Here is a 27,829-nt window from a genome sequence, read left to right on the forward strand (position 1 = left end):
TGCACTGGTTGCTGGTTGCCGCTCGCATCAAATTCAAGTCACTGACGTTTGCCTACAGAACAACCACTGGCACTGCTCCCCTGTACCTGAACTCATTACTACAGACTTATGTGCCATCCAGAAACTTGCGCTCTGCAAGCGAGCGGCGTCTTGTAGTGCCATCTCAAAGAGGCACGAAATCTCTCTCTCGGACCTTTACCATAACTGTTCCCTGCTGGTGGAATGATCTGCCTAACTGAGCCAGAGCAGCCGAGTCCGGAGACATCTTTAAGAAACTGCTGAAGACGTATCTTTTTCGGCAGCACTTGATCCAGTACTACTAACACTTTCTTTTCTATTCTAAAAAAAAAAAAAAAAAAAAACTTGGATTGTACTGTGAAGGGTTATAGCACTTACATACTGTTGTCCTACTGCTAGTTTAATTGCTTCTATTGTTTCTCATTTGTAAGTTGCTTTGGATAAAAGCGTCTGCTAAATGAATAAATGTAAATATTGAGATGCTGTGCCGTTATTACAACATATGATGTTTTAACGACATAACATCTCCTTATTACAATAAAATATAGTGTTTTTACGGCATAATTGAGTGGAACAAATAATATGTATGTGCCAGCCATCGTAGATTTGACCCATGTGAGATTGTATTTTAATAAAGTTGATACTTGTTACAAGACTGATGTATTAAATGCTTGCAATTTTGCCTTTTGAAACGATAGAGACTGTAGCTAACGGTGGCTAATATGAATTTTGGGAAATGTTCTAGCACACATTTTGCAGAAGTAAAGAGAAGTTGTTGCTCGAACACAGACGTCTCAAGTGTATTCTTTAAAATAGATCTTCACAAAGACTAACATTTGAGACACCAGTGAAAAGTCTTAGTTCTTGACTAAAAACTTCAAGCCCAACTTATTTTAAGTTCAAACATCTTTAAAGACAAGAACAAAGTCAGTAATAAAATATGAACTAATTCAGAGGTCAGAGAATCGTCACAGATAATTCATTTTCATGACTCTCAACAGCGAGTGTGTGTTAAATCTGTTGCTTAAGCAGCATGAGCATGAGTCATTGCCATGTGATCAGCTTCCCTCTCTCTCTCTCTCACACACACACACACACACACGGGAAAAGATGCACGACCCAAGATTAATGGCTAGTGTTGTACGTGAAAACCTATAATCCCGCTGCTTGTTGGTGTTTATTCTGCAGGTGAACTGCTTTACGCTTGTCCTCTACAAGTCCTCAGTCTGCACTTGTGCTTGTGTTGCAGATGTTGGTGGAGATGACATTCCTGATGTCAAGAGATTTGCGGTCACACATGGTAAAGGTGTTTAATGTTACACTTCTGTGCACAAGACATGTCAGTGTTATCTGTACAGCCTTTCACAATACACACAGTTTCAGAACAGCCTGACAGAAGTGTGTGATAATGCCGACAGTACACAATATAGCAGTTTACAGTTACACGATTTGCTCTATGTATATTTTCAATACAAAATAAGAATTGTCAATTTTTAGTTCATGTTTAATTGTAATGAACAGCAGCACAAGATTTAATACCCGGTCACACCAATAACCAGAACTATAAAAATATGTGCTTTTTACATTTACATATTTGGCAGACATTTCTATCCAAAGTGACGTACATTGCATTTCAAGGTCCACATTTACATTCTTATGAGTTCTTGCTCTCCCTGGGAATCGAACCCGTGACCTTGGCGGCTGGAAAGAAATTGTGTGATTCCTCTGTGTCGTCATAGTTATAGTTGTGATGTGAACTCCTCAGTTCTCAAAGAATTAGAACAATTATTTACACTTTATATTTATTGTCTATGGTGTGAACGGTCCTTGAGACCTAAACATATCCAAGAGTAATGGAAAAATGACTAAATAAATGAATATGAAATGATGTTTGTGATAAACACTTTCTGTTCCTCAGCCAGGAATAAGAATAATGTTTGCATGTCATCATCTCCATCAGAATGAAATGCATATTTAAAACAAGACTAAAAAATTCAATAAAAAAAAATAAAAAAATCAATACCGTATAAAAATACATAAATCTTTTTTATATGCTTGCGTGAACTTTAATATTCTCACGTCTACTCTCAAATAATGCGGAGGATTTAGTTAATTTCCCAGCAGTCTAGTTTCGACTCAAGTACCCTGAACATTCGTCCTCGTCTTCCTCTGAAATGTGTATCCCAGTGGAGTTGTGTGACTGTGGGTCCGTCAGTAACAGGTTCTGAGGGTATAACCCCAGCTCGTCTATAATACTGCAGGCTTCGTGTGGTTCAGCAGAAACTCCTCGTATGGTCACTGAGAACAGGTTCACATCAGTAGCGCTCTCCACGTCGTCCTCGTGTGTGTGCAGAGCGATGCTGGAGCGCTGGAGCGGACTCGTTCCCTGAGGAGGAGCGGGCGGCTCGTGGCCGTCCTCAAACACAATCAGACTCTGAGCGTGTGTGGAGGAGCTGAGGCTCGCGGGATCATCGCCACTGGAACCACAGCTGGACGACACTGGGAAAATGAGCAGAGAGGAACCTCGAGCGTCCAGATAGTGTGCCACTATTCTCTCGTATCTCACACTCTCCACCTCCTCCTCCTCGTCCTCCTCCTCGCCGCTTCTCGTCTTCTGGAGCGAGTCTCTGTCCTCAAAGAGTGTGTTGATGAGTTCAGCGGGAGTGAAGAGGAGAACTTTATTCCCGCTCTCGATCGAGCTCTGGAAAACAACAGCCATTAGTTATACAGATGAGAGGAGGATTGTGGGAGAGGTTTTGTGCACTGTAAAAAAATAATAATAATTTAAATAAGAACTTTTGACTTAAAACTGGTTCAACCAACAAGGTTTCCCATTTATTTAAAGGGTTAGACTTTATTTCGATAGTCCCATTTATATATTCTACTAACTATAAGTAACTTTGCAACTACATGTCAACTAACTCTCAGTAGAATATCAGTAGAGTATCATTAGAGTATTGTTGTAATATCATTAGAGTATCATTAGAGTATTGTTGTAATATCAGTAGTATTAGTAGAGTATTTTTAGAATATCAGTAGAGTATCATTAAAATATCAGTAAGTATTAGTAGAGTATCGTTAGAATATCAGTAGAGTATTAGTAGAGTATCGTTAGAATATCAGTAGAGTATTAGTAGAGTATCATTAGAATATCGTTAGAATATAGAGGTCTGTAATTTTGATCATAGGTACTCTTCAACTGTGAGAGACGGAATCTAAAACAAAAATCCAGAAAATCACAATGTATGATTTTTAAATAATTAATTAACAATTTATTGCATGACATAAGTATTTGATTACCTACCAACCAGTAAGAATTCGGGCTCTCGCAGACCTGTTAGTTTTTCTTTAAGAAGCCCTCCTATTCTCCACTCATTACCTGTATTAACTGCCCCTGTTCTCAACTCATTACCTGTATAAAAGACACCTGTCCACACACTCAATCAAACAGACACCTGTCCACACACTCAATCAAACAGACACCTGTCCACACACTCAATCAAACAGACACCTGTCCACACACTCAATCAAACAGACACCTGTCCACACACTCAATCAAACAGACACCTGTCCACACACTCAATCAAACAGACACCTGTCCACACACTCAATCAAACAGACACCTGTCCACACACTCAATCAAACAGACACCTGTCCACACACTCAATCAAACAGACTCCTGTCCACACACTCAATCAAACAGACACCTGTCCACACACTCAATCAAACAGACTCCTGTCCACACACTCAATCAAACAGACACCTGTCCACACACTCAATCAAACAGACACCTGTCCACACACTCAATCAAACAGACACCTGTCCACACACTCAATCAAACAGACACCCGTCCACACACTCAATCAAACAGACACCCGTCCACACACTCAATCAAACAGACACCTGTCCACACAATCAAACAGACACCTGTCCACACACTCAATCAAACTGACACCTGTCCACACACTTAATCAAACAGACACCTGTCCACACACTCAATCAAACAGACACCTGTCCACACAATCAAACAGACACCTGTCCACACAATCAAACAGACACCTGTCCACACACTCAATCAAACAGACACCTGTCCACACACTCAATCAAACAGACTCCTGTCCACACACTCAATCAAACAGACTCCACCCTCTCCACAATGGCCGAGACCAGAGAGCTGTGTGAGGACATCAGGGATAAACTGTAGACCTGCACAAGGCTGGGATGGGCTACAGGACAATAGGCATCAGCCTGGTGAGAAGGCAACAACTGTTGGCGCAATTATTCGAAAATGGAAGAAGTTCAAGATGACGGTCAATCTCCCTCGATCTGGGGCACCATGCAAGATCTCACCTCGTGGGGCATCAGTGATCATGAGGAAGGTGAGGGGTCAGCCCAGAACTACACGGCAGGACCTGGTCAATTACCTGAAGAGAGCTGGGACCACAGTCTCACAGAAAACCATTAGTAACACACTACGCCGTCATGGATTAAACTCCTGCAACGCACGCAAGGTCCCCCTGCTCAAGCCAGCGCATGTCCAGGCTGTCTGAAGTCTGCCAATGACCATCTGGATGATCCACAGGAGGAATGGGAGAAGATCATGTGGTCTGATGAGACAAAAATAGAGCTTTTTGGTCTAAGCTCCACTCGCCGGCCGTGTTTGGAGGAAGAAGAAGGATGAGTACAACCCCAAGAACACCATCCCAACCGTGAAGCATGGAGGTGGAAACATCATTCTCTGGGGATGCTCTTCTGCACAGGGGACCGGATGACTGCAGCGTACTGAGGGGAGGATGGATGGGGCCGTGTATCGCCAGATCTTGGCCAACAACCTCCTTCCCTCATTAAGAGCACTGAAGACGGGTCGATGGGTCTCCCAGCAGGACAACGACCCAAAACACACAGCCAGGGCAACTGAGGAGTGGCTCCGTAAAAAGCATCTCGAGGTCCTGGAGTGGCCTAGCCAGTCTCCAGACCTGAACCCAGTAGAAGATCTTTGAGGAGCTAAGAGTCCGTATTGCGACAGCCACGAAACCTGAAGGATCTGGAGAAGGTGTGTGTGGAGGAGTGGGCCAGAATCCCCAGTGTGTGCAAACCTGAAGGATCTGGAGAAGGTGTGTATGGAGGAGTGGGCCAGAATCCCCAGTGTGTGCAAACCTGAAGGATCTGGAGAAGGTGTGTGTGGAGGAGTGGGCCAGAATCCCCAGTGTGTGCAAACCTGAAGGATCTGGAGAAGGTGTGTGTGGAGGAGTGGGCCAGAATCCCCAGTGTGTGCAAACCTGAAGGATCTGGAGAAGGTGTGTGTGGAGGAGTGGGCCAGAATCCCCAGTGTGTGCAAACCTGAAGGATCTGGAGAAGGTGTGTGTGAAGGAGTGGGCCACAATCCCCAGTGTGTGCAAACCTGGAGGATCTGGAGAAGGTGTGTGTGGAGGAGTGGGCCAGAATCCCCAGTGTGTGCAAACCTGGAGGATCTGGAGAAGGTGTGTGTGGAGGAGTGGGCCAGAATCCCCAGTGTGTGCAAACCTGAAGGATCTGGAGAAGGTGTGTGTGGAGGAGTGGGCCAGAATCCCCAGTGTGTGCAAACCTGGAGGATCTGGAGAAGGTGTGTGTGGAGGAGTGGGCCACAATCCCAGTGTGTGCAAACCTGGAGGATCTGGAGAAGGTGTGTGTGGAGGAGTGGGCCACAATCCCCAGTGTGTGCAAACCTGAAGGATCTGGAGAAGGTGTGTGTGGAGGAGTGGGCCACAATCCCCAGTGTGTGCAAACCTGAAGGATCTGGAGAAGGTGTGTGTGGAGGAGTGGGCCAGAATCCCCAGTGTGTGCAAACCTGAAGGATCTGGAGAAGGTGTGTATGGAGGAGTGGGCCAGAATCCCCAGTGTGTGCAAACCTGAAGGATCTGGAGAAGGTGTGTGTGAAGGAGTGGGCCACAATCCCCAGTGTGTGCAAACCTGGAGGATCTGGAGAAGGTGTGTGTGGAGGAGTGGGCCAGAATCCCCAGTGTGTGCAAACCTGGAGGATCTGGAGAAGGTGTGTGTGGAGGAGTGGGCCAGAATCCCCAGTGTGTGCAAACCTGAAGGATCTGGAGAAGGTGTGTGTGGAGGAGTGGGCCAGAATCCCCAGTGTGTGCAAACCTGAAGGATCTGGAGAAGGTGTGTGTGGAGGAGTGGGCCAGAATCCCCAGTGTGTGCAAACCTGAAGGATCTGGAGAAGGTGTGTGTGGAGGAGTGGGCCACAATCCCAGTGTGTGCAAACCTGGAGGATCTGGAGAAGGTGTGTGTGGAGGAGTGGGCCACAATCCCCAGTGTGTGCAAACCTGAAGGATCTGGAGAAGGTGTGTGTGGAGGAGTGGGCCACAATCCCCAGTGTGTGCAAACCTGAAGGATCAGGAGAAGGTGTGTGTGGAGGAGTGGGCCACAATCCCCAGTGTGTGCAAACCTGAAGGATCTGGAGAAGGTGTGCATGGAGGAGTGGGCCATAATCCCCAGTGTGTGCAAACCTGGAGGATCTGGAGAAGGTGTGTGTGGAGGAGTGGGCCACAATCCCCAGTGTGTGCAAACCTGAAGGATCTGGAGAAGGTGTGTGTGGAGGAGTGGGCCAGAATCCCCAGTGTGTGCAAACCTGGAGGATCTGGAGAAGGTGTGTGTGGAGGAGTGGGCCAGAATCCCCAGTGTGTGCAAACCTGGAGGATCTGGAGAAGGTGTGTATGGAGGAGTGGGCCAGAATCCCCAGTGTGTGCAAACCTGGAGGATCTGGAGAAGGTGTGTGTGGAGGAGTGGGCCACAATCCCCAGTGTGTGCAAACCTGGAGGATCTGGAGAAGGTGTGTGTGGAGGAGTGGGCCACAATCCCCAGTGTGTGCAAACCTGGAGGATCTGGAGAAGGTGTGTGTGGAGGAGTGGGCCACAATCCCCAGTGTGTGCAAACCTGAAGGATCTGGAGAAGGTGTGTATGGAGGAGTGGGCCACAATCCCCAGTGTGTGCAAACCTGGAGGATCTGGAGAAGGTGTGTGTGGAGGAGTGGGCCACAATCCCCAGTGTGTGCAAACCTGGAGGATCTGGAGAAGGTGTGTGTGGAGGAGTGGGCCACAATCCCCAGTGTGTGCAAACCTGGAGGATCTGGAGAAGGTGTGTGTGGAGGAGTGGGCCACAATCCCCAGTGTGTGCAAACCTGAAGGATCTGGAGAAGGTGTGTGTGGAGGAGTGGGCCAGAATCCCCAGTGTGTGCAAACCTGGAGGATCTGGAGAAGGTGTGTGTGGAGGAGTGGGCCACAATCCCCAGTGTGTGCAAACCTGAAGGATCTGGAGAAGGTGTGTGTGGAGGAGTGGGCCAGAATCCCCAGTGTGTGCAAACCTGGAGGATCTGGAGAAGGTGTGTGTGGAGGAGTGGGCCACAATCCCCAGTGTGTGCAAACCTGGAGGATCTGGAGAAGGTGTGTGTGGAGGAGTGGGCCAGAATCCCCAGTGTGTGCAAACCTGGAGGATCTGGAGAAGGTGTGTGTGGAGGAGTGGGCCACAATCCCCAGTGTGTGCAAACCTGAAGGATCTGGAGAAGGTGTGTATGGAGGAGTGGGCCAGAATCCCCAGTGTGTGCAAACCTGAAGGATCTGGAGAAGGTGTGTGTGAAGGAGTGGGCCACAATCCCCAGTGTGTGCAAACCTGGAGGATCTGGAGAAGGTGTGTGTGGAGGAGTGGGCCAGAATCCCCAGTGTGTGCAAACCTGGAGGATCTGGAGAAGGTGTGTGTGGAGGAGTGGGCCAGAATCCCCAGTGTGTGCAAACCTGAAGGATCTGGAGAAGGTGTGTGTGGAGGAGTGGGCCAGAATCCCCAGTGTGTGCAAACCTGAAGGATCTGGAGAAGGTGTGTGTGGAGGAGTGGGCCAGAATCCCCAGTGTGTGCAAACCTGAAGGATCTGGAGAAGGTGTGTGTGGAGGAGTGGGCCACAATCCCAGTGTGTGCAAACCTGGAGGATCTGGAGAAGGTGTGTGTGGAGGAGTGGGCCACAATCCCCAGTGTGTGCAAACCTGAAGGATCTGGAGAAGGTGTGTGTGGAGGAGTGGGCCACAATCCCCAGTGTGTGCAAACCTGAAGGATCAGGAGAAGGTGTGTGTGGAGGAGTGGGCCACAATCCCCAGTGTGTGCAAACCTGAAGGATCTGGAGAAGGTGTGCATGGAGGAGTGGGCCATAATCCCCAGTGTGTGCAAACCTGGAGGATCTGGAGAAGGTGTGTGTGGAGGAGTGGGCCACAATCCCCAGTGTGTGCAAACCTGAAGGATCTGGAGAAGGTGTGTGTGGAGGAGTGGGCCAGAATCCCCAGTGTGTGCAAACCTGGAGGATCTGGAGAAGGTGTGTGTGGAGGAGTGGGCCAGAATCCCCAGTGTGTGCAAACCTGGAGGATCTGGAGAAGGTGTGTATGGAGGAGTGGGCCAGAATCCCCAGTGTGTGCAAACCTGGAGGATCTGGAGAAGGTGTGTGTGGAGGAGTGGGCCACAATCCCCAGTGTGTGCAAACCTGGAGGATCTGGAGAAGGTGTGTGTGGAGGAGTGGGCCACAATCCCCAGTGTGTGCAAACCTGGAGGATCTGGAGAAGGTGTGTGTGGAGGAGTGGGCCACAATCCCCAGTGTGTGCAAACCTGAAGGATCTGGAGAAGGTGTGTATGGAGGAGTGGGCCACAATCCCCAGTGTGTGCAAACCTGGAGGATCTGGAGAAGGTGTGTGTGGAGGAGTGGGCCACAATCCCCAGTGTGTGCAAACCTGGAGGATCTGGAGAAGGTGTGTGTGGAGGAGTGGGCCACAATCCCCAGTGTGTGCAAACCTGGAGGATCTGGAGAAGGTGTGTGTGGAGGAGTGGGCCACAATCCCCAGTGTGTGCAAACCTGAAGGATCTGGAGAAGGTGTGTGTGGAGGAGTGGGCCAGAATCCCCAGTGTGTGCAAACCTGGAGGATCTGGAGAAGGTGTGTGTGGAGGAGTGGGCCACAATCCCCAGTGTGTGCAAACCTGAAGGATCTGGAGAAGGTGTGTGTGGAGGAGTGGGCCAGAATCCCCAGTGTGTGCAAACCTGGAGGATCTGGAGAAGGTGTGTGTGGAGGAGTGGGCCACAATCCCCAGTGTGTGCAAACCTGGAGGATCTGGAGAAGGTGTGTGTGGAGGAGTGGGCCAGAATCCCCAGTGTGTGCAAACCTGGAGGATCTGGAGAAGGTGTGTATGGAGGAGTGGGCCACAATCCCCAGTGTGTGCAAACCTGGTCCAGAACTACAGGACACGCATGATCTCTGTAACTGCAAACAAAGGTTTCTGTACCAAATATTAAGTTCTGCTTTTCTGATGTATCAAATACTTATGTCATGCAATAAAATGCTAATTAATTATTAAAAAATTATACAATTGATTTTCTGGATTTTTGTTTTAGATTCCGTCGATCACAGTTGAAGTGTACCTATGATAAACATTACAGACCTCTACATGCTTTGTAAGTGGGAAAACCTGCAAAATTGGCAGTGTATCAAATACTTGTTCTCCCCACTGTATCTGTGCATGTGTATGATCCCACAGAGAACACAGATCCAGACCGTCGATCCGAGTCCAGGTATTACTCTCCTGCATCACTTCATCAAATCAAACATCGCTGGCATCATTAACAGTGTGTTGCTCTCACCAGGACAGCTGGAAGCGGTGGTTTCAGACAGAAGCAGCGAGAGATCAGTCTCGGAGAACACATCAGTAACAGCAGCGTCAGCAGACACAGGACCACAGAGATCACTACATCTGAAACACACACACACACACACACACACACACACATCAGTAACAGCAGCGTCAGCAGACACAGGACCACAGAGATCACTACATCTGAAACACACACACACACACACACACACACACACACGTCAGTAACAGTCCCAGCTAACCCCGCCCTTGCCTACAGAGAGATACGTCTCAGGTGCACGCCCCCCCCCTCCACTGGGCTCCGCCCACTTTTCCAGCATTTTTCAAATATTGCCAGTGGGTGGAGTCAGGCTCTGACCAGGGGTTTAGTTACCCTTTCAAAATCGTTATCGTGTTCGTGTAAACTACAAAAACGTAATTTTGCGAAAACGGAGACGTGTATTACGTGTTCAGTCTATAGGAGCGTGGTTTTTCTTTAACAGGTTTCATCGCCATCTACTGGCCTGGCAGCAGAATACAGCGATTTTAGTCGTTTTCATGGATTTGTGTGAACGGGGATCATTGACAACATTGTCATATGTACGGGAAAAATGCAAAGGAAAAGTTTTCCACTTGTAGTGTTTAGTGCATCACTGTAAACATACCCTACGTTTCTTTGTGTTTTAGTTTAGGGTTTCCCTGTTCCGGTTTGCCTTAGTTCTCATTCATTCTTAGTTGCCATGGTTACCTTAGCCATAGCTACACACCTGTTCCCTGTTCTGTTGATCATCTTTCACGGTGTATACACAGCATCAGCTTTATCTCTTTTTGCTACTGTTTGGATTCTCTTGTTTTTTGTTATTAATAAATAATATTGCTGCATTTAGATCGATCCTTCTTGTTTTTGCCTGACACATACTAGATATACATATACACACATTTATATGTTGTGCTTGATTTATTTAGCAATTACAGTGATAAAGTAGCTAAGGATCTGTTAAAGTCCGTGTGAACCGGAAGTTGCAAACGACTTTTCTCAAGTGTTGTGACGCATTTCCGAGTGAAAGGGAATATTGAACAGAGGGTTTTACTTCAGCGCTCCTCCTCTCCATCTCTCGCCCACAGCAGAGTAACGGTTTGAGGGGAGTGGTTAAAGGAGAACTCCGGTCAATTTTAACATTGAGCTCAATTTTTAGTAAATTTGGAGTGCTGTCAATACAGAGAACAACGACAAAAATCGGTGTTGCCTACACAGTGTTATCCTCTTTTTAAAATGTACACCCTATTGACTTGAATGGGGCAAGTTTTAAACTTAACCAGTTCTTAGTCTTATCATCTTTGATGTGTCATTACAAGTGCCCAGCCATGTTGAGTGATTCCTTCAGAGTGAACACGAGTGAATCTGACTGCAGTAGATGTGAAAGATATGAATAAAAATGATGTTATGTCAGCCAGCGCAAATACCTGTATTTACATCCTCATTTCGGTCGAAGTCCAAAGTAGTCGATTGTCGAGTTCACGCACATAGGTTTAGTTACTATGATCACGCGCGTGAACTCGACAATCGACTACTTTGGACTTCCACCGAAAACAGGAAGTAAATACAGGTATTTGCGATGGCTGATAACATCATTTTTATTCATATCTTTCACATCTACTGCAGTCAGATTCACTCGTGTTCACTCTGAAGGAATCACTCAACATGGCTGGGCACTTGTAATGACACATCAAAGATGATAAGACTAAGAACTGGTTAAGTTTAAAACTTGCCCCATTCAAGTCAATAGGGTGTACATTTTAAAAAGAGGATAACACTGTGTAGGCAACACCGATTTTTGTCGTTGTTCTCTGTATTGACAGCACTCCAAATTTACTAAAAATTGAGCTCAATGTTAAAATTGACCGGAGTTCTCCTTTAAAGGTGAACTAAGTAACTTTTTTACCTTACATGATTAACTTCGGAGTCACTGGAATGGTTATATTACTTATTTTGGGTTGAATGGTGGTGGTTTCGCACCCCCCTGGTGCCCGTGAGCGGAAAAACAGCGTTTGCAACTTTGGCCTCTTCGTCTGGGAGTATCGTGTGATCCCAAGTCTCGCGAGGTAAAGAATTGCTTTACTGCAAAAATAAATCTGCTATAATGCTGTCATTATTGCACTCCCTCACGCTGTTGGAACCCGAATGAAGACGACGTTGCAAAGAGTTTCCCATCTGCTTTGATGTCGTTGATCTACTAAGCCTCTAGTGTCTGAGAATAGCCAGCGAGTTTTTAACAGTTGTTGTCAAATATATATTCCGAAGCTGCGGGGGGAGCTCTAGAGAGAAACCTCCGAGCAAAACGCGAGGATACAACAAAGAAATCCCGATCTTACTGAGGGCTGCTTTAAGCGATTAACCAACCCAATCCGTCAAACCTACATCATCAGAAAAAGAACCATTCCAGACCCGGAAGTAACTTTTCAAACTTTGATTAAAGATAACTTCGGCAAACAATTTTTTTCCGTGTATTAACTTGCACGGATTAATTGTTCACCACAAGACTAGTAATATCCGCTAACAAAGTAAATAGGGTCAATTTTGATTTCATGCCAACTTTAAGCCTAAAATAATCAATGTATTATTTATTATTATACATATATTAATGTTATAATATATGTATAGCGACTATATATACCCCACCCCCCCCCCTCAGCTGGGTTTGGGTGACAATCTTGTGCAATATCTCCAATACACAATTTTAAGTTTAGAAACAGTTGTGCACAAAAACACTTTATTTGGCCATTATATTGAATACATCAGTCTAATAATGGAGTCTGAAGAAAACTGAATACCTGAGACGTCCGCGGTGTGAGGGACGTCGGCACACACTGCATCTCTGTGTGGTGTCTTACGACCCACGATACTGACGTTCACACAGTACCTTCGGCCAGGGGCCAGGTCCTTAAGGGTCACGTTCTTCAACCCTTCAGTCTCCACTGCAAACTAGCGGTCAACACAAACAGCAGCGATTACAACACATCAGATATTCAGTAATGCACACGCAACCGTTAGCAAGAGCCGGCTGTCTGGCCTGGACTGTGAGGAGCCGCTCATAAACTGACATCTGCCGTAACTTTCATTAATTCTTTATCTAACCAGATTAAAAACTCACTGAGATTAAAATCTCTTTTACGAGAGTGGCCTGGCCAAGAAAGCAGCTTCACTAACCTGAACATACAAATACACATCGAAACAGAAAAACACAATCAAGGATCACAAGCGCAGTTTACCAAAGGATAAAACACATCATCGGTTAAAGAAACTCGTTTAGTGATGGAGGCAAAGTCAGCTTTAAGATGTTTGCTAAATTATTCCAAGAATTATATTTAAAGCCTTTTGTTTGCTAGCTCTGTTCGAACCCGATGAACTGAACAAATCATCAGAACGAAGATTGTGGAAGACATTTGTATTAGAAACGCAGAGAGTAATTCAGAATAAGATCAAAGATGGCATAGGTGGAGGTTTTCAGGGAACTTGAATATTTAACATTTCAACTCAAATGAACAGCATGACATGAGTCACGTGACTAAAGATTCGTTCTTTTTGCTGAACGACATCGAACGAGAGAGTTGATCAAATTATCTAATCGAACTTCACAGGTATATTTTCAATGACTAAATGCAATTTAGGGACATTTTATTAACCCGTAACTGTCTCTCTAATATTTTATCGAGATTAATATACAGTTGGCTGTGTTTTACGTCGGTTTATTGTTTCTTCCTGCGTGTCTATACATGTACCGACTGAAGACTGCGTGTCGCCTGCTATGCTAGTGTGGCTAATCGTGTGGAAATGCTGGTCGTTACTGAGTTTATGTGCGGATGTTGTGCTGTTCATTGTTGCTGTCTTTATGGAGTTATGATGTCCTCGTACTGTACTTTTTTATTTTATTTATTATTTTGAAGGTTTTAAAAACATCTTGCCAGAGGACATCAGATTAGATTGACAGATTGACTGTCCTTGTAAAAGAAAGAAAGAAAAGACTTGTGTGGTCTCACCTCCGCTCCGTCTTCACTGCTGACCACCAGTCGATAGTCAAACCTGTGTGAGTCGTAGACGCGGTGCAGTCTGTCAGCAGGAGCTCGGAGACTCACACAGAGCGAGCGGTTACACGCGGCGACGGACAGCAGCGGCGGCTCCAGCGTAGCTTCAGGAGAGATGAAGAAACACATTATACAGCACGGCTGCCCTCACACACAATAAGCGAACGTCAAGTATACAGTTCAAGAGGACAGTTCAAGTATATTGTAAAGCATACTTGTAAGTGTAGTTTCAATGCTAATTGGGACTAAACTGGTCCACTTTTTAGTGTATAAAAGTAATCTTTGAGTGCTCTTGTGTACTGCAACTATACTACTAGTGAACTAATAGGTGTACTGAGAGTTTACTAGTTAAAGGTGCAGTGTGTAAATTTGAGCGGCGTCTAGTGGTGAGGTTGTTAATTGCACCCAACAGAAGTTACGGTGGCCGACAGGAAGTGATGTCGTCATCTGAGACAGTGGCCGTTTCTCAATATGTGTTCCTGAGAAACGTCATCAGTCGCTGCCCAAGTACTGGTCCACTTCAAAGTTCACATCTAGCCAAGTCCAGTTCAGATCCCCGGATGTGTTCCTGATCCGCCTTTTACCGAGGATGCATCGAGAGGGGACTTGTGCGGACTTGAGACCGACAGGTATCCCAGAATGCATCTCGCACCAACCAGCAAGCGTCAATGGCAGAGGAGAACGCCCCCGTAACATCAAAATACTAACGTTACTGTTATCGTGTCACGAAATGTAATTTTAAGAGTGTTTCAGGCGAGAATGTAGCTGTTTAAAGCTAAAATCTGTGGTTTATTTATAAAGATGGCCCCTATTTGAAAAATGTATCTGACGTTTTCGGAGTTGTGAGATCCAGGCGATCAGCGCTCATTACCCCGACTGGACCAGCCTGACCTCGGCTAGTGCTTCTGGTGTCTGCCGCTAGCTCTGGTGTCTCTAGTCTAGCGGTTAAACATATTGAAACCTTTTTGAATTCTCCATCATTGTGACACATGAATAGTCCAAATATACTAAGACCTTTCTGTCAGTACAAGTCAAGTATGCTTCAGTGTAGTGTTAAGTATACTTCTGAGAAGTAGATGAAACAGAATGAAAGTATACGTTCTTATTTTTAGCGTAATGTAAGGGTAGGAAAATTTACTTAAATACATTTGTAATAATATTTGAAAATGTATTTAAGTATTTTATAGGCATATTGTGTAGTTGTGCAATTGGAGTCGATCGTTTTATTTGTGATAACGCAATGAAACATGACAAATTGTGCCGACATAATTGAAGAAATTGAATTTGAGAACTTTTGCTTTCAGCAGTGTCTGAATAAAGTCCTGTAAACCAATGTGTTTATAATTATGACAGTACGTTAAAATCGTACGGTAAGAAATATCAGTTTGTAATATCAAGCAACATAATGGTTTTGAACAGCTTAAACTAACTGGATGAGCGCGAAAGCCTGGACACACTGAATTACAAATGGCCTGTCCACTCTTGTGTTAAAAATAAGATGGATGCCATAGGATAGCCAACACAATCGCTGCTACGTGCAGTATCCATGTTTCTGTGTTCATGAAGATAGTCTCTTACTGTTCTGGATGGGCTTGAATGGGGGGCAGTGGGAAGACGAGGAGTGTGTGCCGAGGGAAGCAAACACACTGACGTAATAGGTTTCCTCCGCATCGGATAAGGCTTCTGTGAGGTCACAGCGCAGAGACGTCACATTCTCACACTCCTTCACCAGCACTTCTGTCCCGCTGCAACACACACACACACACACACACACACACACACACACACACACACACTCACAGTTAGAACAAGCGTCCCTCCAAACATGATCAACACACTCGGAAAACGCTGGTTTGTCGAACGGTGAATGTTCGTGTCCAAATTCCAATGACACACTCTGTTCAAAATCATCTTCGGTGTGACATCTTTGGATCGAGTCCTCACTGTCGTTTTCTCATTTTTTTTTTTTTTAGATTGCAGGATCCTAATCTCGCCGTGGCTACAGGATTACGGTCGTGGAAAGTTGCCGTCTCATGCCTTTGCATACATCTCTATAGCTCTGGTTGATTGTAATTTTGGCTGCATTGCTCATCATAACCCAGCAGTGTAGCCTAAAAAACACAGTTATTCGTGGACATGCAGTTATTACATGGATGGAACCAGATATGAGAGTCTAACACAGATCAGTTGCATGAAGTTTACTGTAATATATACTATATACTATATATAACTGTATGCTTTGCACAGAATGAATCTGGACGCTGGAATCACACATGCAGAGCACTACCAGCAGCACTGATGTAAGAGTGTGTGGTTCATCTGTCAGATCTGGGCTCTCCACATGCTTTCCTTCAGAATTATCATCAGATAATAGAAAGAAAGGTTTAAAAAAACATTTTATTTTAAATGGGAATAAGATCAAGAGCCTCGTTTATGTCATGATCTATTAGATTCGGATTATTTTATCAGCATTCAAAGCTATTTTCATGGCAAAATTTAAATTACAAAAATATAAAATATCATATAAATACAATAAAAACAAAACAAACAAAAACAGCAAGTCATTATACAAGATTTTTTTAATTAACATATGCTAAAAAATCCAAAACCTTTTCAGGCATAATCTCATTAAATATGTCCTTAAGTGAAGGAACTTCATAAAAGATCATGATCTATTATCTCATCCAAATCCGTGCAGCGCTCAAAATTGTGGACAACAGCCGAATAATAACCGTTAAATCATTTTTTGATCTGGCTCAGTGAAAGGAACTAGATTCTTTGAGGAAAGGGTTCCCAGCCTTTATTAAAGCTGTACCGCTGCTATTAACCAGCATGTGTATGATTTACAGTCGCATCTTTATTGGCATCGGTGAAGAATCATTCATGCAATCGCTCATGAAAAAAGGTTCTTCAGATGAAAGGTTCATATGTTCTTCACATTAAGAAATAATTATTCTTTAAAGAACTGAGCAATGAAAGCTTCTTTGGGGAACCAAACACAGTTGTTGTGGAAAACCCCTTCTGGAAGATTATTTTGCGAGTGTCTGTTCTTCACATGAGTTAGCCTGTGTTCTGTCTCATGCGCAGTGACGGATGGACCCTCAGGCTCAAGGACGGGGACTGCAGTACATCTCCAGGTCTCGTGTAACTGGGGAACTTTAGGGAAAGGCCCACACATCTCCATTACCCCTTTTCCACCAGCAAGAAGCAGGTGCTGGGTCAGAGCTAGAGCTATTGCCGGTTCGGAGTTGGTTCTACTGACGGGTCTTCTAAGAACCGGTTTGCCTTTCCACAGGCTAGAGAGCCACAACAGAGCCAGATCTTACGCCACTGTGTATACATCTCATGTTGCCCAGCAACGCTAGTGCGGCACCGCCAAACAAAAACACACCAGGCTTGTTCGAGATGGTTCGGCTTCTCGCAGACCGATCGCCGTATGACATCAGAGCACTGCGACAGCGATCCAAAAGCACAAGGAGTCGTATCTCTCCACACACTCCCGGAGCTCTGATCGGTCCGCGCCGCTCCGATGCATCTCGAACAAGCCTTACATCAACAATGGCGTTCGTTGCGTCACTATTGATGCTCGTGGCTTTGCGAACCTACATCGGCATCCAAACACGGCGAATCCAACACGTTCGTGCAGCTCGCCGTAACGTGCACAGACGGAGATTACAATCGAGCAGCTATTAGCTCGATTAGCAGCTATTTCAAAAATGGCGGTCACAAGTTTCTGTTCGTCTGGTTGGTCACGGTAACCCCGCCCCCAGCCCCTGACACAAGCGGTTCTTACTTCTAGCCCAGCAATGTTTTGGTGCTACTTAAGAACCACTTTTACTGGTTCGGAGCTGGTGCTTTGGTGGTTGAAAAACAGTGATTAAATGTTTAATCACTGTTTAATCACTATCCATACTATAAATTAAACATACTATAAATGTTTAATCACTGTTTAATCACTATCCATACTATAAATTAAACATACTATAAATGTTTAATCACTTTCCAGTGATTAAATGTTTACTGTGTTGAGACAAATCTTGTGCAATGTCCTAAACTGCCGGGATAATCACACACCGCGTACACGTCCGCTAATGACTCCGATTCGCGCACTAATGACTCATTTGAACCGATTCCATTTAATGAATGGATAAAACAACTGATCTATCCAACAACTCACCAGACGTCTAAATCGGAGTATAACAAATCGGTAATACTTTACAATAAAATTCAATTTATTAAACTCTAATTAACTACATTAGTTAACATTAACTATTAATGAACTGCATTCTACAGCATTTATTAATCTTTGTTAATGTTAATTTCACCATTTACTAGTAGCCTTATTAAAATCAAAAGTTGTTAACATGAGTTAGACTAATGCACTGTGAAGTAACATGTATAAAGGATGAACAGCTGTATTTTTATTAACTAAGATTAACAAAGATTAATAAACAATACAGTAAAAAGATAGTTAATGAGTTAAATTATTGTTGTTTTTAAGTTAAAAGAGAATAGTGTTCTTTATTCTTGCTGGTGCCCTGCCAGGAACCCCACAGCAAACCCAACCGAACCGAACCCGAACCGAACCCAACCCGAACCGAACCCAACCCGAACCCAACCCAACCCAACCCGAACCCAACCCAACCCAACCCAACCCAACCCAACCCAACCCCAACCGAGGCATTGGTGTATCGCTACACCCCTAGTGTTCAGCTGTGTGTGTGTGTGTGTGTGTGTGTGTGTGTGTGTGTGTGTGTGTGTGTGAGTGAGAGTCTGACTATACCTGAGTGCCAGTACTCTGACGGAGAAGTGGACGCCATCAGGAGAGCCGGGACCCTTTTCCCAGGACAGCAAGTGGACGAAACACTGGGAGGACAGGACCAGATGCACCGGGGCGGGGACGGCCACACATAATGCTTCAGAGGGGGACAAACATTTTAGAGAAAGTTATGAAATACTCTTTTCAATTTTGAGTGATTTTAAAGCTTTCTATTGTATAACAACATTTTTCTAAATGTCATAATCATTTGTTATCAAACAAGTATTCTTTTCAACTATTCAAAATAGTTCTCAATTCTGCACAGGGTTCCTGGCTCAAGTTTGAAGAACACCTCGTGAGGAAAAGGTGCTAGATGAGAAGAAATGTCTTGAAGTGGACAAAATCCAGCTTTTAATGTAGTTTATGTGTGTATGTGGTGTTATTAATCTGCTTTAACACACATGTGTAAGTTCATAAGTGGACAGCATTGCTGAGTATTTTCTGCTTAAAACTGCAGTGAACCAAAGACAGTCTCAAAAACACGGTTTGAAATCGCTGGTGTTTCTGACGTCACACACTACCTTGTAACCAATCAGATCAACGTGTGATCGTCCACCAGTGGATCTCTGAGTGAGTGAGTGAGTGAGTGGAGGCGGGGCTCATTTGCATATTCATAGAACCACGCATACTAAATGAGGCAAGGGTGTCGAGTTACAATTTTGGTGATCAAAGAGGAGTTTTAATAATAGACTACGGGTTATTTCGATTATGTCTAGTGATAGCTACTTGATCATAAAATGTAATTAAAATAAATAAATAAAAAACTAAAACTAGCATTTTTCATACCATGAACTTGGCCTTGTGTGTGTGTGTGTGTGTGTGTGTATGAGTGTGTGAAATCCAAATCCAAAGTAATAATAAAGTACTCGTCAATCTAATAAAGTAAACTGAGTGGGGTTATGTGTCCGTGTTGAGGATGAACTTGTCATCAAGCTCATGGGAAACATTCAAATAAATCTCTCCGCTGTCGGTGTAAGTGTAAGCCGCGCTATATTGTCCCAAACCTCCGGCCTACAGGCCCAGATCACTATCAGCACTGGTGCTGACAATGTCTGAGTGAAAAGCAAAATGTCTTTGTTCCTTTGAAATAATCTTGAATTATTTCCAACCTTACATAAGATTTTCCTGGAAAATCATGGAAAACATTTTCCTGACATCTTCTTAGTTTCGTGCCACTTCCAGAGCCATGGACACAGAGATCTCACGAAACGCATTACTCAACATCTCACAGTTGAAAGGCATTCCTCAAGTGAGGCTAACACATTCCCCAAGGCAATAAAGCAGAGACGTGATCAACAGTGAGTCACGGCACAGTGTGTCCCCGCCGGGTGCAGGAGGAGCGCTGGTGTGTGAAGAGGCCGACAGAGTTATGAAGAGAGTCCTGTCCTCCACCCGAGACGCAAGCCTGTTCTGACTCAACAACACATCCCAGAGCAACATCTGGCCTTCCTAACCCATGAGGAAACACGTCTTGTGGTCTGAGGAGACCCAGAGTGAGCTTTTGGGGCACAGTTGTAAAAGGTTTGGTTAATAAGACCATATTATAGTGACGATCAGATCTGAATGTATCCCCCCCCACACAACTCTAGAGTGTATATTCATTATTGTGAGATTTAACCGCTGAATGTTTGTTGCACAGTCATACTTTACAGCATTGGTATTGTGTTTGTGTGTGTAATTGTATGTTTTCTCCAACAGCCCAAGCTATAGGCATGTAGAATGAAGCATCAAACTAATCCAGAGGGAATGTAATGTAAGTAATGAAGCAGAGGGTAACGGGGGGAGTGGGACGCAGACAAACTGGCCAACATCAAGGGTCAAGGGTCATCCTCTAGTCCATTTGATGAAGTGGGACGCGCCTCAACCCAGCGGCTGGGACTCAGGGAAGGTTCGGGAAGTGAACTACACTGAGGCCGTTTACACCAGAACGCTCGCGGGTGAAAACGTACAAATATTTTATCGGATGTGCCTTTCGTTTACACGGCGACGGCGTTTTTGGGGCTTAAAAACGCAAAAAAGTGAAACCCCCCTCCAGAGTGGAGATCTTAAAGGGACAATAAGTATCTTTTTTAGGTATTTTATTATCTAAAATCAATATTTTTATTCATAAAGATGTCCTCAATGGTGTACAAATACCTCGGACAATTATCTGACTTATCCTTATAAAGGAAGAATTTATTATCTTTATATACATGGGACGGGTAGGTCCACGGAGGCTTCCATGTAGTTCCGCCATCTTGCAAAACTATAATAGCAGAGAGGGACAAAAAGTACTAAGCGTTTCCACAACGCGTTCTCGTTCAGAGCCAGCCGAACCCAGCAGAAGCACAGGTGCAGAGCAGCGAGAGGCGCTTGAAACTGCACCGGCGAGTTTAACAGTCTGGATTGCATTGTTATTATGGACCATACATATGCCAAGCCACAGGAGAAGAAAACACCGTCGCCAAAAAAGTCAAAAGTAGAACGTAAAAGGAAACGTGACCGTAGATTACAGAAAACAAGAGTTAATGTCGCTAATTTTATATAGCTCTCCTTTTTCAAAAACAATCCATTAGCTCAAGTGACACTGTGATTCCCCATTACTGTTGTTAATTAGCGTTAGCTACAAACACTGTGATTCCCCATTACTGTTGTTGATTAGCGTTAGCTACAAACACTGTGATTCCCCATTACTGTTGTTGATTAGCGTTAGCTACAAACACTGTGATTCCCCATTACTGTTGTTGATTAGCGTTAGCTACAAACACTGTGATTCCCCATTACTGTTGTTAATTAGCGTTAGCTACAAACACTGTGATTCCCCATTACTGTTGTTAATTAGCTTTAGCTACAAACACTGTGATTCCCCATTACTGTTGTTAATTAGCGTTAGCTACAAACACTGTGATTCACCATTACTGTTGTTAATTAGCGTTAGCTACAAACACTGTGATTCCCCATTACTGTTGTTAATTAGCTTTAGCTACAAACACTGTGATTCCCCATTACTGTTGTTAATTAGCGTTAGCTACACACGCTGTGATTCCCCATTACTGTTGTTAATTAGCGTTAGCTACACACGCTGTGATTCCCCATTACTGTTGTTAATTAGCTTTAGCTACAAACACTGTGATTCCCCATTACTGTTGTTAATTAGCTTTAGCTACAAACACTGTGATTCCCCATTACTGTTGTTGATTAGCGTTAGCAACAAACACTGTGATTCCCCATTACTGTTGTTAATTAGCTTTAGCTACAAACACTGTGATTCCCCATTACTGTTGTTAATTAGCGTTAGCAACAAACACTGTGATTCCCCATTACTGTTGTTAATTAGCGTTAGCTACAAACGCTGTGATTCCCCATTACTGTTGTTAATTAGCGTTAGCAACAAACACTGTGATTCCCCATTACTGTTGTTAATTAGCGTTAGCTACAAACACTGTGATTCCCCATTACTGTTGTTGATTAGCGTTAGCTACAAACACTGTGATTCCCCATTACTGTTGTTAATTAGCTTTAGCTACAAACACTGTGATTCCCCATTACTGTTGTTAATTAGCTTTAGCTACAAACACTGTGATTCCCCATTACTGTTGTTAATTAGCGTTAGCTACAAACACTGTGATTCCCCATTACTGTTGTTAATTAGCTTTAGCTACAAACACTGTGATTCCCCATTACTGTTGTTAATTAGCTTTAGCTACAAACACTGTGATTCCCCATTACTGTTGTTAATTAGCTTTAGCTACAAACGCTGTGATTCCCCATTACTGTTGTTAATTAGCTTTAGCTACAAACACTGTGATTCCCCATTACTGTTGTTAATTAGCTTTAGCTACAAACACTGTGATTCACCATTACTGTTGTTAATTAGCTTTAGCTACACGCGCTGGATGGCTGTTGTCACAGTGGTATCTATGTTTATTGTATCCCTATAGAAATAAAACATTAAATTAATAAATTGTTATTCCAGCACATATATATATATTAATCTAAACGTCATTTCTTTGTTATTCATTACATGCATAATCCATCATATCCCCATTAAGATAATAAAACACCTGATTAATTCACTGCATGTTGACCCATGTGTGAAATTCACGTCTCCCCATTAGAAAATAAATATACTGCAAACACACACACTTTTGTACAAACAGCCACATGAACTGCATCTGTGTTAGAAGTGAAGGCCTGGTGTGTGTGTGTGTGTGTGTGTGTGTGTGTGTGTGTGTGTGTGTGTGTGTGTGTGTGTCTTCACTTCTCTTCAGGTTCCTGTCGTCTTCACCACACGAGATGCTGATCGTGTGTGTGTGTGTGTGTGTGTGTGTGTGTGTGTGTGTGTGTGTTTCTTCATTTCTCTGTTGTCTTCACCACACCAGATGCTTATCGTGTGTGTGTGTGTGTGTGTGTGTGTGTGTGTGTGTGTGTGTGTGTGTGTGTGTGTGTGTGTGTGTGTTTCTTCATTTCTCTGTTGTCTTCACCACACCAGATGCTTATCGTGTGTGTGTGTGTGTGTGTGTGTGTGTGTGTGTGTGTGTGTGTGTGTTTCTTCACTTCTCTGTCGTCTTCACCACACGAGATGCTGATCGTGCCACTGCCACCACACACTAATCCTGGCAAACTTACCAAACAACACCGGTTTAAAGCCTCAATGTCAAACACAAGCTTAACAAACACAAGCTGGCTCATTACTAGAAGAGGATGAACGAGAGGCAAACCAATGGCTGTGAATCATATCAAACATAACACAACTAAACCCATAAGTGCATAGAGTACAGATCAAATCTAAAACAACATCTCTGTGTCTGTGATCCAAGAAACGCATGAATATTCACACACGACGGACAGTGAATATAGCTCAAAAATAGTTCAAATGCATTACTTTACAGCAAGTTCTTTTACACCATTTTCTTTTTTTTTAATGATTTTAAGAAGTTTAAGAGTTAACTGATGGGTTTAAGCTTCCCAATGATGCCTAATTTATGAAGATTATTAATGTGAGATGTGAAAAGGTGGGATATACTGGCAGTTAACACGACAAAAGTGTGTATGTTCTTCTTTTGTACAAAAACTTAATGCTCCAAAAAAATATACAATTTGCATTAAACATTCCTAGTAAAATGGAAGCAAAATAAAGAATAGCTTAAAAGTTTTGATATTAACACATGTATTAATGGAATAAAAAATCCGCATGGGAAGTATATTATTATTTGTTGACATGGAATAACCCTTCTTCAGATGTGATATGCTGTCTGGAAGAGCGCACGGGTCATTGTTCATCATGATGATACGGTGTCGCACTCACCCGTGTGCAGCAGGACAGCGGCGGTCAGCGCTCGTGTTATTGCGGACATCGCGCGAGTCCGTCAGATTTACATCGGTCCCGTCTTTACTCATCCCGTGATTTATTCACCACAGCCTCGACCCCACTGTCTCGCATAGCGCCGGTTAAACACTGCAGCATTATACGCGTTCTTTTGAGATTGTAAAACAAAATGTTGTTGAGTGGAATTCAGACGCTTTCATTTTCTTTTGTACTATTTCCGGGTTTTGTCTTGATGTTTGAACAAGTCTGACGGTGGGCGTGGTTTGTCCGCACGTCAGAGCGCATGCGCAGCATTCAGTGCGAGACACGCGCTTCCAGGCTCGTGCTTCTCAGTTCTTATTTGTGCAGTTAGTTTTAGTAATAGTTTTAAGTAACCTCCACAAAATACCAAGTTTGTTCTTATTTTTTAATATTACCAGTTAACAATGAATTATTCTCAGTTATTAATTAATTTTAATTTGTTGTAGTATTACATTTTTCTTGTGCTTTGATATATAAATAATAAACTGTGTGGCAAGAACACAATTTTTACTAAAGCAAAATACAAGTTTGCAAAAGGTCTAGGTTATTTAACTATGAATTAATGCACAATACATAATGTATGCAAACATACAATATCAATTGTAATAATATCAATATAATATAATATAATAATAAAAACAATATAATCAATTTGGATTTCATACATCAATTTCGTATTCGAACTACACCCTGTCATCCCGCATCTCCTCTTCATCCCCACACATGTGTTTAGCTGGACACATCACAGGACATGTGGATGCTGGAAAATAACTGTGTTTTGTGTTCACCAAACGCTTATTGTGTAGTGACGTGTGTGTGTTTCTATATTTAATACATCATGATGACTCACGAACTTCCCGCAATGTGAGGAAACATAATAACACGTGATTTGATAGCGTGACCCGCCACTGCTGATTTTTAACCCATGGTGTTCATTTCAAACCCTGTTCACAGGATATGTTTAACCAGCGCTAAAATGACGGTGTACAGGACCTGAAGGTGGACTTTCACTGAGCCGGACTCTATGGGTGCCTTGATGAGGATGATGAAGCTCATGGCACCACATAACCGTGCTGATAACTGTGTACGGCTGGCACTCAGTGTGTGTCCCGGTCTCTCCGCTGCCAGTGTCCTCTGTGTGCAGTTTACACAGGAACCATAAAGATCACACAGTTTCCAGATGCACAGGACCTTAATGAGGTCATCCTGCGCTTTGAAAATGTAGCCAACAGCCCCATCTTCTGTGTGTGTGTGTGTGTGTGTGTGTGTGTGTGTGTGTGTGTGTGTGTGTTGTATTTCAATTAATCATAAAATGGCCCTGATATGTCAATAGACATTAAGAAATCATGTTAATTTCAAACACCTTATATCACTGACAACAGTAGTCCGGCCAGGATATTGTCGTATGTGTGTGTGTGTGTATGCGTGTGTGTGTGTGTGTGTGTGTGTGTGTGTGTGTGTGTGTGTGTGTGTGTGTGTCAGGGGTGCCAACTTGGGGGGTTGTAGTATGTGGGGGAAAAACTAGCATCACAATAAGTTGTGATTGTCAAAACATTTGGTAACTTATTTTTATTAAGTTTACTGACAACATGTTACAATGTTTAGCTGCATGGTTACAATTGCTGGCAGGTTACTGTATTTATTATTGCTTGACATCTTGATTCAATATCGATTCATTTTGATAATTATTAGTTACAGTAGATACATGTTAACAAATAAATCACTAATGCTGAAAACATAGAGAGCCCTAGGCAATTTTTATTAAAGGTTAAAAATAACAACTTAAATAAAATATAATGCGTTCTTTATTATAATAACAACTTTATAATATTTTAATGATATAAGTAAAAATATATGTAGCCTAATAGTGGACATATTTAACAAAACTCTCTAGCTAATTTTTCCAGCCTATAAATGGTCATTAAATTGCTTTCCTGATGTAAATGTAACTTACGTGACATTGTTCTAGCCGACCTGTTTTATTGACTTCTTACCGCGGTTGAAAAACACTGATTGATCCGAGGCATATACATTTCGGTAAGTTCGGGTTTATTTACTAATAGTAAGAGCAGAGCCGAGAAGAGTTCGAGTTGATCACGTGTCGCTTGAACTGAGATCTGTCACGTCACATTTACAAGCGCCAAAACGGTATTATTGTTTGAATTGCGTAATAAAATTGACAGAATCTGAGAGCTGATCATTTATTTTATATCAAAGTACCCTGCTCTGTCTTGTCTGTCGTTGTCAGTGTCCTCTTTGCTCCGCGATTTTTTCTGCGTGAGGAAATGGATGTGTGGCGTGAGAGCGTGTGAAAGGGCCAATTGCGTTAGTCTCACGCTCAATGCGTGAGAGTTGGCAGCCCTGGTGTGTGTGTGTGTGTGTGTGTGTGTGTGTGTGTGTGTGTGTGTGTGTGTGCGTCAAGACCCCCGCTGGCCCCGCTGGCCAGGACTTCATCAATAGAAAACTCGTCCCATCCATCAGATGCAGGCAGTGTGTGATGGGAAGGGCCCCTATTTTAAAGTCTCCTAATGTTGTTTTGTTGTCTCCTACAACAGTTGTACATGCATCAAATTAAGGTAAAACATTTAAATTTTCTCATATTGCACATCACATTTTTCAAAAATTCTCCAACGACTCGTCTCTCTCTTTCCACGAGCTACTCCGCTCTGATTGGCCAGACAGCTCAGTCTGTTGTTGTGATTGGTTTACCGCGTACAGCGCGCATGCCGAAAACAAAAACGCCCATTGCCATAACTGAACTTCAGCTCCGGAGGCTTCCTACAGCTCAGAGATTGAACACCGTAAACTAAAGACAGTAACGGACGATGGCGGCGATTTGACCATATCAATGCGAGCGTGAGTCTGATGATGAAAGAAGAACTAGTTATTAAACTCAGTTTAATAATAATAAGACCTTTCATTTTTATTAATTTATTTTATTTTATTCTATATTTGTTTGAGAAGCATTATGACAGGTTGCAACTGTAATTCCTGATGTCCATCAACAAACCCATGTGTATTTCTAATTATTGCGGGAACACATGTGGGAACTGTATTAATAACAGTGCATATGTTAGCCCAGCACTAACATGAATGACTGATGTTACATTGAAGAACAAATCTTGCTTTCCTTTATCTTTACTCAAAGTAGTGAGAACGACAGAATCTGCATTAATAGACACAGTTTTATGTAATAGTGGCCCACAGCTGATCAGCAGAAGTATTTCAGTAAGACAGTAGCCGCGTTTCCATTACCCTTCAAATTGCGCAAATTGAAATTGCGAATTGAAAATACGCACATTGGAAACACGTCAATTTCGCAAAAACTCTCGTTTATCGCAAAAAAGTTTTTACGCTCGCATGAGGAGGTTTTTCAGGCAATTCGAAAAAGGAATATTTCGCAAAACTGCAATGGAAACAGTTTTTGCGCATTTACAGTCACCTGACTTAGAAGACGCGGTGTGTTTGGGGTCCGTGTACGCAAATAATAATTATCATCATTATTATAGCATTTACTAGGCTACATGTTTAGAAGACGCTTTTATCCAAAAAAGGAACAAAGCAATTCGTCAAATGTCATTCATAATATGGGTTAGACAATAATAATACAGGGCTGAGATTATCACAAATAAACACAATATTTTGACGCATAGGCCTATCTAAGGGTATGTGTGGAGTGTGGAGCGCGCACTACATGGCACGGAGGCGCGGGCGTGAACACTTGCATTTCCCTATCAACAGTGGAAACAACTTAATATACTCTATAATTTCTGGTCATACAGAAAATAATAATACATTATTCGCAACTACTTTTATTTGTGTAAACTCACAATAACAAGAAAGCGTTGTGCTTTTGTAAAATAAAATAAAACAATCAGGCGCGCTTTCATGATCTCCGTGAACTGGAGTGCGAGAACTGAAACTAAATATAGCCT

The 27,829-nt window shown here is 43.3% G+C and overlaps 1 protein-coding gene across 2 annotated transcripts; it reads right to left on the minus strand.

Annotated features, from left to right (window-relative positions):
- Window positions 1-1,074: 1,074 nt before the first annotated feature.
- Window positions 1,075-24,189, minus strand: crfb2 (cytokine receptor family member b2). 2 transcript variants are annotated; one of them, XM_079619476.1, is made up of 7 exons: window positions 23,853-24,189; window positions 18,530-18,662; window positions 15,325-15,491; window positions 13,702-13,850; window positions 12,496-12,646; window positions 9,674-9,783; window positions 1,075-2,719 (listed from the first exon to the last, which is right to left on the minus strand). In XM_079619476.1, the coding sequence occupies exons 1-7, from the start codon at window positions 23,899-23,901 to the stop codon at window positions 2,144-2,146; spliced, it is 1,335 nt and encodes a 444-aa protein (XP_079475602.1). In that variant the 5' UTR covers window positions 23,902-24,189; the 3' UTR covers window positions 1,075-2,143. The 2 variants fall into 2 exon arrangements, with proteins under 2 accessions (XP_079475602.1, XP_079475601.1); XM_079619475.1 differs by having other exon boundaries at window positions 1,312-2,719; window positions 9,674-9,867; window positions 23,853-24,142.
- Window positions 24,190-27,829: the final 3,640 nt, after the last annotated feature.

Source organism: Phoxinus phoxinus (genome assembly GCF_949152265.1).
Source record: "Phoxinus phoxinus genome assembly, chromosome: 7".
NCBI lineage: Eukaryota > Metazoa > Chordata > Actinopteri > Cypriniformes > Leuciscidae > Phoxinus > Phoxinus phoxinus.

Excerpts from the sequence above, each read along its gene's own strand:
- crfb2 (XM_079619475.1), bottom strand. The coding sequence starts at position 23,901 with ATGTCCGCAATAACACGAGCGCTGACCGCCGCTGTCCTGCTGCACACG. Across the intron at positions 18,663-23,852 it reads CGCTGTCCTGCTGCACACGG|CATTATGTGTGGCCGTCCCC; the intron begins GTGAGTGCGACA and ends CCCCCTCTGAAG. Across the intron at positions 9,868-12,495 it reads TCACACCGCGGACGTCTCAG|ATGTAGTGATCTCTGTGGTC; the intron begins GTATTCAGTTTT and ends TGTGTGTTTCAG.